At 33.5% G+C, this 16619-nt stretch overlaps 3 protein-coding genes across 6 annotated transcripts; 1 reads left to right on the top strand and 2 right to left on the bottom strand.

Annotated features, from left to right (window-relative positions):
• Window positions 1638–3248, bottom strand: LOC109348679 (BES1/BZR1 homolog protein 2-like). Its single transcript, XM_019589202.1, has 2 exons — window positions 2857–3248; window positions 1638–2767 (listed from the first exon to the last, which is right to left on the bottom strand). Exons 1-2 carry the CDS (start codon window positions 3079–3081, stop codon window positions 2063–2065), a joined length of 930 nt encoding a protein of 309 aa, XP_019444747.1. The 5' UTR covers window positions 3082–3248; the 3' UTR covers window positions 1638–2062.
• Window positions 8609–11861, top strand: LOC109348676. Of its 4 annotated transcripts, none has more exons than XM_019589195.1 (4): window positions 8609–8773; window positions 9999–10619; window positions 10743–10918; window positions 11211–11861. In XM_019589195.1, the coding sequence occupies exons 1-4, from the start codon at window positions 8673–8675 to the stop codon at window positions 11807–11809; spliced, it is 1497 nt and encodes a 498-aa protein (XP_019444740.1). In that variant the 5' UTR covers window positions 8609–8672; the 3' UTR covers window positions 11810–11861. The 4 variants fall into 4 exon arrangements, with proteins under 4 accessions (XP_019444740.1, XP_019444744.1, XP_019444742.1 ...); XM_019589199.1 differs by having other exon boundaries at window positions 8679–8773; window positions 10006–10619; XM_019589197.1 differs by having other exon boundaries at window positions 8689–8773; window positions 9518–10619.
• LOC109348678 (NEDD8-conjugating enzyme Ubc12-like) lies at window positions 12568–16087 on the bottom strand. Its single transcript, XM_019589201.1, has 6 exons — window positions 15947–16087; window positions 14706–14818; window positions 13456–13564; window positions 13280–13358; window positions 13007–13123; window positions 12568–12940 (listed from the first exon to the last, which is right to left on the bottom strand). Exons 2-6 carry the CDS (start codon window positions 14812–14814, stop codon window positions 12803–12805), a joined length of 552 nt encoding a protein of 183 aa, XP_019444746.1. The 5' UTR covers window positions 14815–14818; window positions 15947–16087; the 3' UTR covers window positions 12568–12802.

The raw sequence follows: 16619 nt of genomic DNA, 5'->3' as shown, positions 1-16619 counted from the left end.
AAAAATAAACATGAGGCAATGAAGAACACAGAGTAAGACTTATTGCCTTAACAACAATGCTAAGAACGGTTGCTCTAAGACCATCCCCAACTACTAACCCTTCATATCAAAATAAGAACTTTCATACCTGCCATATATCGTTCATTGCTGGGGCAAGGGGGCAAGGGAACCAACCACCATTCTTATTCGGGGACGGGTAACCAAATAAGAAAGGTTAGAGATAAATCCTACGGTTATTTTAATATTTCAGGAATCCCAAACATAAAACCAAAATTCCAGCAATTGAAACCCCAATCCAACAATTCCATAATTTCTTGAAATTGAAAAAAAGTGAGGTTCAACAAAGTGAACCTCAATTAATCAGAAAAAAACATAAATTTGCAGAATCAATCATTGTATGCTTCACTGATTAATCCATCTTTGCGCACATGTGGTGTTTGATTGAAACAAGGATATTGTCCTAAATCTTCACCTTTATCAATGACAATGATACAAAAACAGAAAAAAAGTGAATATCTAAGTTTTCAATTAACATAACATATTTTAATCTAAGTTTTCAATTAACATAATATAATTGGTGCATGACAAAATTTGATAGATGGTTTATGACAGCGAACCTATGCTCGTTGGATTGAGGGAGAGGCATGGGTTAAGAGGGTGAGTGAGAAAGGGAGACAATGAGTGGTGTTGAGGGTTTAGGGGGTGAGTGAGATTGTTGTGGTACTCATGTTATAGCCTGAGGGAGAACGTGGTAGGATGTTGAATGTGAAGTGAGGATAAGGGAATAGTGGCAGTGTATATGGGCAAGAAACAATTGGACCCTTTTAGGATACATCGGCATATTAATATGATATGTTTTCTGGATAGTGATTGCTGGCATTGGCTACATGAGAATAATACGCAAAATAATTTTAAATGTGAAAATTTTGTTTTTAAAAACCATTTGAGTGAATTTTGGCTGTTAAATAGTTTGAGAAGTAAAAACAAAATATAAAATAAATAATAAAATCAATTTAAGACGGAAGTTGGGTTCAAAGATGCCATTCGAAAAGTACTATCCACTTTAAAACAACAATAACTTTGCAACGCTATTTAATCCTCGTTATCTAACAAGGGAAAGAGAATACATGGATAAAATTTCTTGGTGACATGAACTACGTGTGTCAACTTGATTCTGACGACAACATATGGGCAGGTCCAAGCATGAAAATTATTAAATATTTTTCTAACCAATCATAAATCATGGTATATGAAATGGTACAAAGTGCGGGACAACAGATGTGCTGTCCTCTTATTACTCAATTGCTCTTAGAGGTTAATGGATGATATTCCAATCAAACACGTGTAACGCAGAGAAATTAGCTCGGTACAAAAGACATGGTCTAATAGCAGTAACTAGTAAGGAATTAGCCGAAAGATCAAAATCAGTTTTTTCAGAAAAAAAAATATATTCTCACTCTCAACCCGAGTCACCAATCTCCTTGGAAATGGAGATGCTCCAAAGCAATGGTATCATTGAACATTATTTACATATTAGAGTTGTTGGCATTAAAGAACTAAAACAGACAAAAAATGCAGTAGTTTAGGCGCCCAATATAGCAAACCTTTTAAGATCAAAGACACCTCAATCAAGAAACTACATTAAAAGATGAAGTTTATCCATTTTTTTCTACAAGGGAAGCTATCGTTTTCACATCAATTTCAAATAGCCATAATTTGATGCTGAAACACGTAATAATACATTAAAAGGGGAAATTTTGTGAAAATGATCATCAATAAGAGAAATAAGGCTCAAACACCTTGATGAACTTCACAAACCCCTGATCTCAGTAAGTTCAGAATCAATTCAAAGCTATACTAAAAACACTCACTCAAAGTTTTATGGTTGTTTCAACAAGTAACAAGGGATTCCAATGAAGTGAAACACTAAGCAGCGCTATAATATAAAAGGAAACTGTACAAATAATAATAAGGAAAATATAGAAATTTTAACATGGACAAAATAGCAGATCCGAGCTATAGTAAGAAAAAACAATTAGGATTGCAATTGCATAGTGTGATTTTAGGCCTTTCCAAACCCTAGAGTAAGATCCAATTCATCCATTCCAACCTCGTGTATTCTCTCACCTTCCCAAGCCTTAACACTACCATTCTCAAAATCAAAATCGGATCCTCCTATCCCTCTCTCACCAACTGCACCCCATTGCATATCCGCAGAAGAATCCTTCGGAATAATCATATGTTGCTGATGGTGCATAATTGCAGGATTCATAAGATTAAAGGTTGGAGAAGGAGGAGCAGGGGAGTTATGAAAACTAACCCAACGTCCAGAATCAATAGTAGAAGCATCAGACTCATCATGCTCCGGAATAGTAAAAGTACCAACACGGTGGTGGTGGCGGCGAGAGGGGCTGGAAGGAGCTGAAGCAGCAAAAAGAGGATGAATAAATGGGTTAAGAGTAGAAGCATTAGGAATGACGAATGATTCAAAATTTGCCTTTCGTTTTGATGAGGTTCTAGAAGTTGGTGAAGAGAGAGGAGGAGTTACAGGTGCGCTATTAGAAATCCTAAGAGGAGGAAGATTCATGTTGCGGATGAATGGTAATAGAAGAAAGGAAGAAGGGTTTGGATCTATGCGAGAAGGACTTGGGAAAGAAGAGGAAGTAGGACTAGCATGGTAAGAAGGAATTGGGCTTGGAAATGATGAGGATTGTGGGCTTGGATGAATCGAAGAACAACCACTCATGTTACTAGGTCTTTTGCATCCCTGAAAAATCAAATTTAAGATTATTATGGATTTGAGGTAGATCTGAGAGAAGAGAAAGAGTTATTTAATATGGATGAGATTTGAAGTACCTTTCGATAGGTGGTGCCATCTTCTTCGACGATCCAACCAGCTTCTAAACAAAGAGCTTTCAAGACCTCGTTGTTGTCGCAGTGTTTGGGAAGCTTGAAGTTACCCTGAGATCGAAGACCAGAGTAGATCTTTGCAGCAATCGCTCTTCGTCTTCGTTCTCTGCGTTTGTTGTTCTCTCTCTCCTTCCAAGTAGGTAACCGACCTGATGAGACGCCGCCGGTCATGGTTTGGGTTAAGCTTTATATCTGTTATTACTTCTCTCCCACTGTTTTTAATTATTGGGGGAGAAAGGGAAGTTTTCTGTATATATGTCACGAGTAGAATTATTGCTGTATTCAAGTCTCATATGGAGGAAGAAGAAATGACCCTTCCTTTTACATTTTTTGATAAGTTGGAAAAGAAAATGGACAAGGTTAATATTTTATCGTACAAATACTTCTATTTAATTAAAAAAATCAATTTTTTTTTATGAATCTAGCTTATAAATTTAATGACAATATTGGTATAATAGTATAAATTTATATAAGTCGTAGGATATAATGTATTTAAAACCTTTTTTCTCTCCTCCCCTGTCACCCCATGGATTCAAAGAAATAACTAGTCTATATATTGTTTGGTTCACAATAACTATGTAGTATATTTAACAGATAACAATCAAATTGTAAAATAAGGTACCACCATAAAATTGAGGCAATCCCACTAATCTATATACCCAAACTAACATATCATAAAAACAAAACTAGTGGCCATTTTTCGTCCGTTTGGTTTAGTTAGTAACGTTTTCATTGACCTTAGTTATATTATTTTCCATCAAAACACTAGTTTGATCCACTTCCTGCTGTTCCAAAAAAGTGTAGTCACAACACACGCGTGATCAATATTGAATAGTACCAACCAAATAAGAGGGCCACCTACACCTACTAGCTAATGCTATAGCCCTAGCCCCTAGGTCTAGTACGAGAAGATTATTGGATAAAAAATAGAAATCACCATAAAAAATGGAAGAATTAAAAGAGTTTAGTAATAGTGGGTGAATCTGTGACCTCGCTGTTACTGTTACAGACATGAGTGTCAGTTAAAATACTAATATATACTGATCACTGATTTGTTATGATTTGCGTGTCTGTGTATTATGTAACTGGTGTCTCTTCAGAGCATGTCATTTTATTTTGATAACAAAAGGAAGCAAAAGCTTAGTAGTTCATCAGTAGGAGTTCACTACATAAAACATAATCAATTTTTATTAGTTAAAAAATAAGTAAACAACTATTTTAACTAATAATTAATGCACAAAAGTTGCCGCTAAAGTACAATTCATCCTCTTATAGAAGTGTTTGCATTTGCTAAAAAAATTGAGCTAGTTCCTCGTAATTGTTGCAATTTTCTTCTATTTATTAATTAATGTGAATTTTTTAATACTTCAACATAATCATAATATGCAATTATCAATATTTACATTAATTTTGGATAATTTTTTATGTTTTTTACTATGACAAAGGAGTTGAGTAATTAGACCAAGAAGATTGGTCAAAGTAAGTCGCAGCCCACATGAAATTTAATTGTGTGATGAAATGCAAAAACAGTAATGCACGGCACTAACACCCTAATATGGGGGCCAGAGATACCAGCATCTCCATTATTGGCAATTGGTTTCAACTTTCAGGTATTGTAAAATCAGAATCCTGTGATCGCAATAATTTTTTGTATACTCCAATACTCTCTGATATTGATATTGAGCTTCTAAAAGAAAAACAAAGTATTAGAACAACTTTCTATATTCAAATCTCCTCTATATTTTAGAAAATAATAGGAATTGATAAGTCTTATGAGTGAAAACATAGTGTTCGTACAATTTTTTCATGTTTCACGGTTTCTTCAATTTGGTAAATGATAATTTTAGAGAACTATAAACAAATTTTATAATGATTTCAATTTTAAGTAAATAATAGTCCATATTTTAAGTCTAAAAATATTTTTCACGTCGTTAGGTAAACCAAATTTGAATGTTAAATTTTATTGTTTATGTAAATTATTTTTATCTACATAATAATAATATCAAAGATATAATTGATATAAAAAACAATCAATATTATCTTGAACTTTGAAAATAACAAATATTTCTCTAAAAAGCGATGCTTATAAAAAATTAAATACTCTAACAAATGTTGTCTTCTAAAAAGTAAGCTTCAATGTTTTACTTTAAGAATACACCACAATTCAAAAGTAATATAAAAAACCGGTAGATTCTCTTTAAGCAAGGTTTCGGATTCGAGTCTTGTAAATTGAAATATTCGTTGAGAGAGTTAACCTCACATACATATGGATGCTCACGGTTCGAACATGATTGTCTCTAGTATGAGAATACATCATGAAACCAATAAAATTATGTTTTGGAAATAGAAGAGGTAAGACTTTACCTTTAATGGGTTAGACCTATATTGTATATAGAAGAATATGTCTTTATATATTTTTTAAAAATTAAAGCCTAAATCCGATTTTCAATATGTCAACGTATACATATAGTATTTTGAATGGATTAATCTAATTAATAATTAAACTATTTTTTGTATATACTTTTATATTGAAATTGTATACATAATAATTATAGTTACATTAAAACAAAATATTATAAACATTATTTTAAAATATAATTAATTATGTCCTGTACATAACATCAAATCTCACTTATAAAGTTAAATGAATTTTTAAAATCTGAATATAATTAAAAAAATTAGCCTTGTTTATTATCAAGGGTGAGTAACATTTAAACTTACTTGCTCACAGGACAATATTTAGGTTAGAAATTTTGAGGTTCAAAAAAAATTAAAGCATAGAACATTTAAGACTAGTTAAGGAAGCTCACTCCAACTTACGATCCATGTGTGTGGTGTGAGGTCCATGAGCAGGAGGTTCAGTCGGCTCCTCACGTGCGACACAGAAAAGAAAGACACCGCGTGGACGGAAAAGATGAGCATCATCTGTCTCATTTGGTGTGTTCATCCAATAAAAAATCTTATTTATTTAAAAATAAAAATTATAATAACATAATATCATTGTCCCAGATGAGAATATCTTGGGACAGAACATGTGGTAAAGTGTGTGACTATTTGAGTAACACGAAGAATGTGGTCCCCACCTGCAAAATTTTCTTGAGGAATCCCGCAGCCTGGCGCGCCCTTCCTTGCGATTTGGAATTGAGATCATCTACTACTTAAGATGTTAAGCACGTGTTCTTCGGAAAAAAGTTAACAATATAAATTTGAAATTATTTTAAATAAAGTAAATTTATAAATTATTAAACTTATTATAACGTTATACTTTAGTATTTATATCCTATGATTTATTGTATTTGTCATTAATGTTGTAAAAGCGGACACAACCAGAAAAATGTGATGGATAGGATCTAATAAATTTAAAGAAAACAATACCATAAAATAGGAAAGCAAAAACAGAATAAGAATTCGAAATGCATACACATGGATTAGAGAATTGCATACAGTCTCATTGGAGCTCATATAATGATTCATAGTAACACTACTTAACATTCCACATTTTTATATCCAAATGATAATTTTTTATTTAAATTGAACCATCAACATCTATTACACCCGGGCCATATGCTCTAGATTTCAAATCTGATTGTAGTTATAAACATGGTTGAACAATCAACTTTTAGGTATAATAATTATTTTCGTACCAAAATATTCTTATATTAATTTATTATAAAAATAAAAATAATATTATTAGTTGAATAAAAATAAAATTAATTTATTATATTATAAAAATAATATTATTATTATTAGTTGAATAAAAATAAAATATGAAAGAATACTATTATTGAAAACATGTATTATTATTAATTTATTGTAATGATCCAAAGACACTTCTGAAAACACAATTCCTAATTTTTTTATATATTGGGTTAGCATCCCCTGTGGTATTTTTATTGCATTTTTCTTATAACAAATATATAATTTTGAAAAGTTAAAATAATTATCACCATTTTTGACGATAAATAGAATCAGAGATAATTAAAGTAAGACATCTAGGTTGCGATGTAACCCAGTAATAGATGTGAAACCTGAATCTTAATTAAAAACATATTTTAAGAAAAGGAATCTTAATTACATTTTAATCTTAAATAAATAAATATTTTTTATAGTAGAAAACGTAAAATATCTTTGTTTTCGAACATGATTGGTCTCGATGACAAAATGAACCATTGCTTTGCACACGTGCGCACTAGGAAGGGACAGATAGGCGCCGATGTGGGTACCACGGGCACGTGCTGTCATGAGTTGAATTCCACATTTCAACTACTTCAACAACCTAAACTTTTATCTTATCTGAAAAGTAAATGTTTTCATTTATGTTCTATAAAAAAAGTATAGTTTTACCTCAAAAGTAATCGAGTACATTTTTTATAACATGAGTTGCCAGTAACATTGATGTGATTCACATTTTCATTGATGTAAATTCTTATCTGGATTAACATTTATCAACTATTATTCATATTTTTATGGTTTGTGTCTATAGTTCGTTTAATTTTGGTTTAATTTATAAAAACCATTTTAATTTTTAATTTATGTAAGGAAACAAGTAATAATCGAGATATTATATTAAAAGTCGATTTTATGAAACATGAACGTATGGTTACAATTAGAAATCAATACGCGAATGACATTAATTTTCTAATTGAACAACAAGATTTGACCTAGTATTATTGTGTGGTTTTTTCCTTAATAAAGCCAACTGCTTCATTAGCTAATAAGGAAAGTTCTCTATACATCATTTCTCAGTGCACACTGGAGGACTTTTCATCTAAAAAGTTAAGTAGAATTAAAAAAAACTGACACATTTTGTAAATTTGTAGTACTGTAATAACTACAGTGTTGGAAAACCAGATATAAGGTATTTGTGAAATTGGACTAGGAGGAAACGCTAAGGTAGGTTACAAGTACCACGTTTGGGTGGGAGAATTTAAGAAATTAATTAAAGGACAAATCTGAAACATTCAACGTGAGATGCTCATTGCATCATTCTCAAATCTTTGCGGAACAGAAGAATATGCCACATTTATTTATTTAAGTTATAGGAAACACCTATTTTTGTATTTAAAAAAAAATTGTGTATCAAATTGATTCCTAAAAATTTGAAAACCCAAAAATATCAAATATAGTTTAAATTAGTTATTTTTTACCTTAAACATAGACTTCTTTGTCTCCTATTTGTGATCTTTAGGTATTAGTTTAATTTTTTATTTTTCCGAAGACTAATTTAGTACACATAAAAATTATTAAATACAAAAATGATTATTCACTTTTTAAATTAAAAATAAAATATGTAATGATATGGGGAAATATATCACCAGCATGCTTGGCAAGTTGGCATGCACATGACCAAGACAAAGATGATAGGTTATTGCTGTGACTTAATCAAAAAATGTCAATTTGATCGATTTCCTTAACAGTTTCACGGTGAGATGAGTTTCACTCCAGAATCCAAGTTATATATTTTAAATCCTTACTTCAATCTTAACAATTATAATAAATGAGCACAAACTTTTTTGATTTTTCTGCTAGCCTTTAATTTATATTATCGTAACATCATATAAGAAGATAAAATAGTACTAGAACCGTAAATAACGTTATACGTGCATCGAAACTTTCATTTAGCACATATATATATATTGGTTCAGTTAAATTTGTTGATAGTTTAATATTTTGTTAAGTTAAGGAGGAAAGAGTGTGAGATCCGCGAGATTGGAGGGGCAGTGTTTGACTTGGTTTGTCCCTTTTCAAACGTGAATCTCATCATGGTCATTGGTCTGAGTCGGATTCCAAAACATAGAGCTGTTCTTCCATTCAAATCTCTCATTCCCACTTCTTCAAATTCCCCTAATTATCGAACCATGAAGTGAGTATTTTCTTTTCCATTCCTCTCTCTAATCTTTATTTATTCAATAACTACTATGATCAATAATCATTTTAGATAACTGTTGATGTGAGTTTATACTGAAAGGAAACAAGTAATAATCGAGATACTATATTATGAGACGAATTTCTAATTCAAGGATAAATCTTTTGGAGATGTCTTTAGTTTATTTGGCAGATATATTCTCTACATACCTTGGGCTTTTAAATTTATGTCGATAGTTGATGATCATAATTAATTGACTGACACCAATATCCAGAAACATTGCAAACTTGTAATTTCGGTAATGGATAGGGAATTTGTAAGCTATGTTCTCTCTTCAGGTTATTAATTGATCTTTTTACTTTCAGACTTCTAAAACTTTATAGTTTATGTTTCTAACTAAGATTGATACTTTTGTATAATAGAGTTAGAACTCTTCATTGGTTATATTATATAGCGTATCCTATATTACTGGATATATGTTCCCATAAGCAGCTTTAAACTAGGGAGAGTTCAAAATGTATGTTCATATATTTCCTCCTTTTATAAGGCATATGAAATCAATTTAGAAAATTAGAAAGGCTCGACATCCTATGAAGCAAACTTAATTAGGAACAAACTTGGACGAAAAAGGAACAAACTTAATGAGGAAAAATCAATTTTTGCAGGAACAACAAAGCACAGGTATACGTATGTTATTGTGTTCTGATCTTACACAGATAAAAATTTCTGTATCTGAAATAGGTATAGTTTGTCCCTTCGTTTAAGGTTTTGGAAGGTGTTGCTAATTCAACATCACTTGTAGTTCTTAAATGGGTCAAACAGATCTCTTATGTGAAGACGATGCATTGGACATAACATACAAGCAATCATGTCCATAACATGATTTAAGCGACCACACATCATTCTCAACATTGCTTATGATAATAACACATAGTCACAGAGTGTAATGTATCATTTAATGATTTGCAACAGCTAGTCATTCTTAAAATGGCTCAGCACAAGCATGTATTTGGAATCTTCATTAAAAAGCTTTTATTTCGGTGATGTTAAGAAAAATGAGGTTCTTGGCTACATTATTCACCTAATTTTGTTTGTTCAAAATGGCTTTTTCCACTTTCCATTTCTGTGCCTGATCTGAAATAGTGATATGGAGTTATCTCTTACTTCTGCCTTTTTCCTTCTTCATTTTTAAGTTGCACTAACCGTAATTTTTTTTTCAAAGGACACAGATTTTTGGTGTATCTCTATCGCTCTTTCTTATCAACCTGGCTGCTATTATGGAGCGCGCTGACGAAAATCTTCTTCCATCTGTCTACAAAGAAGTGAGCGAAGCATTTAATGCAGGGCCATCTGATCTGGGTTACCTCACATTCATTAGAAACTTTGTTCAGGGACTCTCATCTCCCCTTGCTGGTATACTTGTTATAAACTATGATCGCCCAACAATTCTTGCTATGGGTACTTTCTGCTGGGCTTTATCAACAGCGGCTGTGGGTGCTTGTCAGGATTTTATGCAGGTTGCATTCTGGAGAGCAATAAATGGCTTTGGTTTGGCAATTGTGATTCCAGCACTCCAATCTTTCATTGCTGATAGCTACAAAGATGGAGTGAGGGGAGCTGGATTTGGATTGTTGAGCTTTATCGGTAGCATAGGTGGCATAGGAGGTGGTGTTTTGGCAACTATCATGGCTGGTAAGCAGTTTTGGGGAATACAAGGATGGAGATGTGCCTTCATTTTAATGGCAACTCTAAGTGCAGTAATTGGGATCCTTGTTTTACTGTATGCGGTTGACCCAAGACAGAGATTAACCAGCATTCATGATGCTAGAGAGAGCTCACACAGGTAATGACCTTTTAGTTTTTACAACATACATGACCCATGTGGGCATTTGTCACAACTTTTAGTACATTTTGACCTCTTTACTGCTACCAAATTGTCTGTCAAATCAGCTCCTTGTGTCAACAGGGATGACTCAATCTACAAAGGCAGTGCTAGTGCAGCATCAGTTTGGAAGGACTCTTGGACTGCCATGAAAGCTGTGATCAAAGTGAAGACATTTCAAATAATTGTCTTACAGGGCATTATTGGGTCACTACCATGGACTGCCATGGTGTTCTTCACAATGTGGTTCGAATTAATTGGTGAGGGTGAAGCCAGCTTCTTTACATTAAGATGCTAAATTTGGATGTTCTCTATGTACTTCTGGTGCTGTTTTTCAATTAGAACATAACATGTGCACCAGCTCATTAATGAAAATATAGCATATGTATCATGTTGGAAAATAGCACTACAAGCACACAAAGAACAACACCTATGCTTTGCCTTTCTCTGAAAGTTGTACAGCAATCAAAATGGCCAATAAGCCATGTGAATATTGAAACCTTGATCTTTTCTCTGCTTATTTGACACGTAATGAATTGGTTGATGGTGCAGGTTTTGATAATAATACTTCGGCAACCCTGCTGAGTGCTTTTGCTATTGGATGTGCTATAGGCTCCTTCGTTGGTGGATCAATAGCTGATAAATTGTCACAAGTCTACCCACACTCTGCTCGTATAATGTGTGCACAGTTTAGTGCTTTTATGGGCATTCCATTCTCGTGGTTCCTTCTTAAGGTGATCCCTCAGTCAGTAAGTAGTTATCTTACCTTTTGTGTCACCCTCTTTTTGATGGGTCTAACTATCAGCTGGAATGGTACGGCTGCAAATGCCCCTATGTTTGCGGAGGTAGTCCCCGTCAAACACCGGACGATGATTTATGCATTTGATCGGGCTTTTGAAGGCTCATTCTCTTCCATTGCAGCTCCCCTGGTTGGAATTCTTTCTGAGAAAATGTTTGGCTACAATTCAAAGTCTGTTGATCCCATCAAAGGATCTTCACCAGAGGCTCTTGCCTTGTCCAAGGGACTTCTTTCAATGATGGCAGTCCCATTTGGATTGTGTTGTTTGTGCTACACTCCACTATACTATATTTTTAAGCGGGACCGTGAAAATGCTAGAATGCTCGCAATAAAAGAGGAAGAAATGATCTGAGAGAAATTTTACATCTTCAAGATAGATACATTATGTGGAAGGTGTCATCTAATTCTCCTCTGTCTATGACTTGGGTCCCAAATGCAGTTGAAGAATTCCTTCTTATAACCTTCCGCAGCATACGCTAACTGCTAACATTTGACACGGGTCTGGAATATCATTACGTATATCTTGTTATGCTCATAATGTTTGCAGCTTGAACATCTTGTTACAGTGTGGTACACATTGAATTAAATTTACACACGTTTGGATTAACTTCAGAGTACATTCTATTGCTGCTGAAGCACGTACGTAGAGTAAGAAGTTAATCACTCTCAATAAATACAACCTCGAGAGTCAACATATCATTTCATTGGATTAAGCCTCACGCTAACTAACTGTACTCGTTTCAAAAGATTAAAATACAGAGGTTTTTAGCTATTCCAGAAAGTATGAATTTCAACTTTAATCGGCTGTCACTGTCTGTGTGGATATTCACGACCACAAAGGAAGCTAACAGCATAGGCTAACCAGGTTATTTTATATATAAATCAAGGAAATCTTTGTTTTTTTCATTTCAGCAAACTTGCTATTATTTTTCCTATTGTATCTTGCTCCATTCATTTCTCTATTTTACTCTGCTATTTTTCTATATTGATAAAGAAATAATTGATATTATCACTATCTTTACTACCTCTACGGTTTCATCTTCTTGGGTTCTCAAAACTTGGACTGACGAATGTACGCCTCTGGGTGAATGGGGAAAAATCAACACACGATTAAAAGGAGACCAAAACGTAAATGCTAATATTGAGGACTAAACCCGTTTTCCGCCTAGTTCGCTTTAGAATAACAAGTCATCATTCAATGAAGCACCGAACTTACAAATAAGATCCCACCTCCAAGAAAAATAACAGTGATGAAAGTGCAATCTTTAATTTTTTTACAAACCAAGATGGGTCTTAAGCTTTGATGATATATTTGAACATGGACTTGAAGGCAGAGAGAAATGGTTTACATACATCGCGGGAAAAAGGATTGCCCCACGTACCCACCAGCCATAGCCCTCCTTACATTTGATTCAAACAACTTAGGGCTGTCTCTTAACACAGCAGCAGCATCTTGATTCAGAGGATCCTCATAATTTGGTTCCTGCGCACAATTAGAGAGGAATGTATTCTAAAACTTTCAATGATAAAAGCCAAACTAGATTCATACCGTGAAAAGATGATACAAGCCATAAATGACAGTGTTTATATTGAGGACAGGTTTCCAATCTTCTCGCAAGATGTTGAGACAAACATTTCCTTCTAAATCAATATTTGGATGGTAGACCTGCAATACAATATAAAGTTAGAAATCAATCATCAATTATAATGCTGAAGCAGACAACAAGATATAACTCACAAAAAATTAAACATGTGCAATGCTGTCTATGCACATAAATGAAGCATGCATTATGGCGTATAAAAGCCAATCAAGTCCTCCTACCTTTGTCTTGCACTTAACCTTTGGTGCCTCATGTGGATAGATAGGAGACACATTGAAGGAAAACAAAAATTTGCCACCTCTGTAACAAACAAAACATCACGGAGATTAATGAGGTTTTTCTTATGTTTTACTTCATTTTGGGGGTGAATGTATAGATAACATAGAAACTTCCTTACAAGTAATATCCATCATCGGGTCTAATTGTAACTTCGAAGTTCATCAGGTCATCATTCCCATTGGGGAATTGTATGGCACAAGATTTTGGAAGATTCAGCTCACTTATATCTGAAAGACGTAAAACTCCACTGAGACAAAAACTTGTACCACAGAATAAAATGGCAGAAACTACAAGTGAACCCATAACTCATTAAATGATAGCAGTTCACAAGCCGAACAGAGAGTATTTACATATTATGAAAATAAGAAGACCAATGGTCCGATAAATTTCCTGTTTATCCAATAGAGAAAGAAATTTCCTTCCAAGAAAAAAATACAAATAAAATATATGTAAAAAGTTATCGAAACTGAATTCCGACTTTCAAGAAAAAGGCTTCTCTGAATATAAAGGGAAAATTCATAGAACAAAGTTTAGATGAAGTTCCTTAAAGTGCATGAATGTATAGTATTTTTCAGCCATCTTATCCTCGTTGCGGAAGATCTCATCGTGGAAGTGAACATACAAAATCACTGTTTATCAGAGAATAGCATCACAAGGACCTAAAAATCTTTATCTAAATTCTTTACATGGACAACCATTCTAAAAACAGCAAAACAATCACATTATCACCCCACCCCAAACCATGTTTTTCACTCCAAACACAGTGGCCATTGACAGCTACCACAGCCAAAGAAGATAAGATAAACACCACTAGAGCATGAATTTGGTTAAGGTTCTTTTGATATTTATTTTTCCATTTTTCTGTCATATATTATGAATACTTCATTTTAGTCTTCAAGTCCACTAACAACAAACCTCTAGTTTCCATCCGCTTCAAAATAGGTAGAACCTAGATTTTTACATAATCATGCAACCCTAACAAGTAACAGATATATATCTACCAGATTCTAACACCAAAACTCGAGGTTTTATATTCTCTTCTCTCTCCCTCGTTTTTTTAGCCCTAAGCCCAAAATAAGAAAAAAAACTCAATTAAAAATATCCATGTAATCTATTACTGGCTTCCTCCACGTCCACGGACAACCATCCGAACCACTACAACATAACAGCTCTAGCAATTTCAGATAACACAGGTGCCTTTTGGCTCAACAATTTTTTATAGCTAAGAATATCCTGTGTCTGGTAAAAAATATTAACATTATCCTTTCTCCCCTCTCCATTTCTTTTGTTTTTACAGGGATAAAGACAGTGCCAAACAAAGTTGGCCATCAAAAAACGAACAAAAAACTCCATGAAATAAAAAAAAACCTTTGTGAAGACGCAACTCTCCAGCACTTTGCTTCTTAACTGGTGCTCCAGCACTTGCATTTTCTGCAAGTTCTCTCTGCTTTTCCTTTACTTTAAACAGTTTAATCATGGTCCTACAAGAAAGATACTACCTCTAGCATTAGGGCACATTTCATCGCATTCTACCAACTGATCAAAAAAGGACATCGACAAAGCAGATAATAACAACAATAACAACAACAGTAAGACGATAAGGCTCGTCTAAAATGAGTACGTCTCTGAAGTGAATAAAAGTATATCCACTATTTAATTTTAGAAGATTTATATCTCAATGCACACAAGATAGTCAGCCCCAGAGCGGCCGGCCCGAAGCTGCTATAGCAGTATAGTGGATATTGACATTGTTGCTATACCGAAGATTAGGGATCCAGTATAAATAATTTTACACTACCCACACATAATAAACAGAAATTTTTTTTGAAGTAAAACTAAAGACTCTCAAGATAAATAACAAAAAATTTGCTGAGGAACATAAGTGGCTTTGTGTCTGAATTGGCACGGAGAGAACATAGGGATGAGTTAAGACTTCAAAGGCATAACTCGCAACACACAGAACCAAAAAGGGGAGAATGGTTTGAAGTCCTAACTAAGGGCTCGAGACCAGAACACAACAACAATAACCAAATCTTTGTCTCATTAGTGAAGTCGACTACATGAATCGAACAACATCATAATTCTCTATTGTAAATCATGTTAATTGAAAAAACATTGATCTCTTGGTCTTTCTTAATTAGATCAGGTTGCTGGAAATGGCAATGAGGTGTTTTGGAGTGGAGAGCATAAAACAGAGGTCGAGGGCAACTTTGGTAGAAGAAAAGTGATTTGCAACCCTATATCAGATTCTGACAAAATAAAGCTAAGAAATCAGAGTAGTGAACGGTGGATAAATCCTTACTTTCTCACTTTAGAAGAGTTTGTTCCATTATAATAATAAAGAACAATAATAAACATATCTTGTTCTTTCTAAACGTCAGAAAACTAGAACGGTCTATACCATTTGCCCTATTTTAAATTGATCTTGTTAAATAACTTGTCTCTCTTATTGAGTAGGATTAACATGATCAACAAAAGGCACAGCGATCTGATAAAGAAATAGTAAATCCATGTCGAATCATATAAGTAGCAAGAAACCCTAGAAGAAAGAAACGTAAAACGGAAAAGAGAAAAAGGGGAAAAGGTGTGAAAGAAGATAGGAACAGCACCTGGTTGAAGAAAAAGCGAAGAGAGGAACGAAATGGTAATGATTGATAAACACAGAGATTGGGTTTTTGGCAGCTCAGCAACACCGAACCAGCTTTATCACTCACTTTTCTCTCTCACCAATTAATATTCCATTCCTAATGTATCATTGATATTTTAAATAGAATAGAATTGAAGTGTATTTATTTATTTATTATTACATCTACTTTCCATTTTCCAATCTAAACATTCATGTATATTTAGTATAGTGAATATTTTAAATTAAGGCTCATTAATCAAAATATACTTTATAAGAGTGGCGTTCATTATTTTATATTTATTGTATAATTGCATGTTATTATTAGGAGACTTTTCGATAAACTGCTATTTTATATATTAAATTTAAGGAATACAGGAATTTAACATAATTAATAAACTTTACTAGGTATGGCAACGAACACAGGCGGGCACGGGTAGTAGTTACCCGTTACCCGTTACCCGTTTTAGAATAGAAGAGTAATATTCATGTCCACCGTATTTGTACGGGTACCCGTGCATGGGTATTTGCGGGTATTTCTGGGTACCCTCGGGTACAACGGGTACTCGCAGGTTTCCTCTATTATAAATAATTGTTTAAATTTTTACTTCTGTTGTGTTTCAAATAAGATGAAACTTAACTATTTTTGTATCTTTTGA

This window comes from Lupinus angustifolius, chromosome LG06 (assembly GCF_001865875.1).
Source record: "Lupinus angustifolius cultivar Tanjil chromosome LG06, LupAngTanjil_v1.0, whole genome shotgun sequence".
NCBI lineage: Eukaryota > Viridiplantae > Streptophyta > Magnoliopsida > Fabales > Fabaceae > Lupinus > Lupinus angustifolius.
This window is presented reverse-complemented; position numbering and strand designations above follow the sequence as displayed.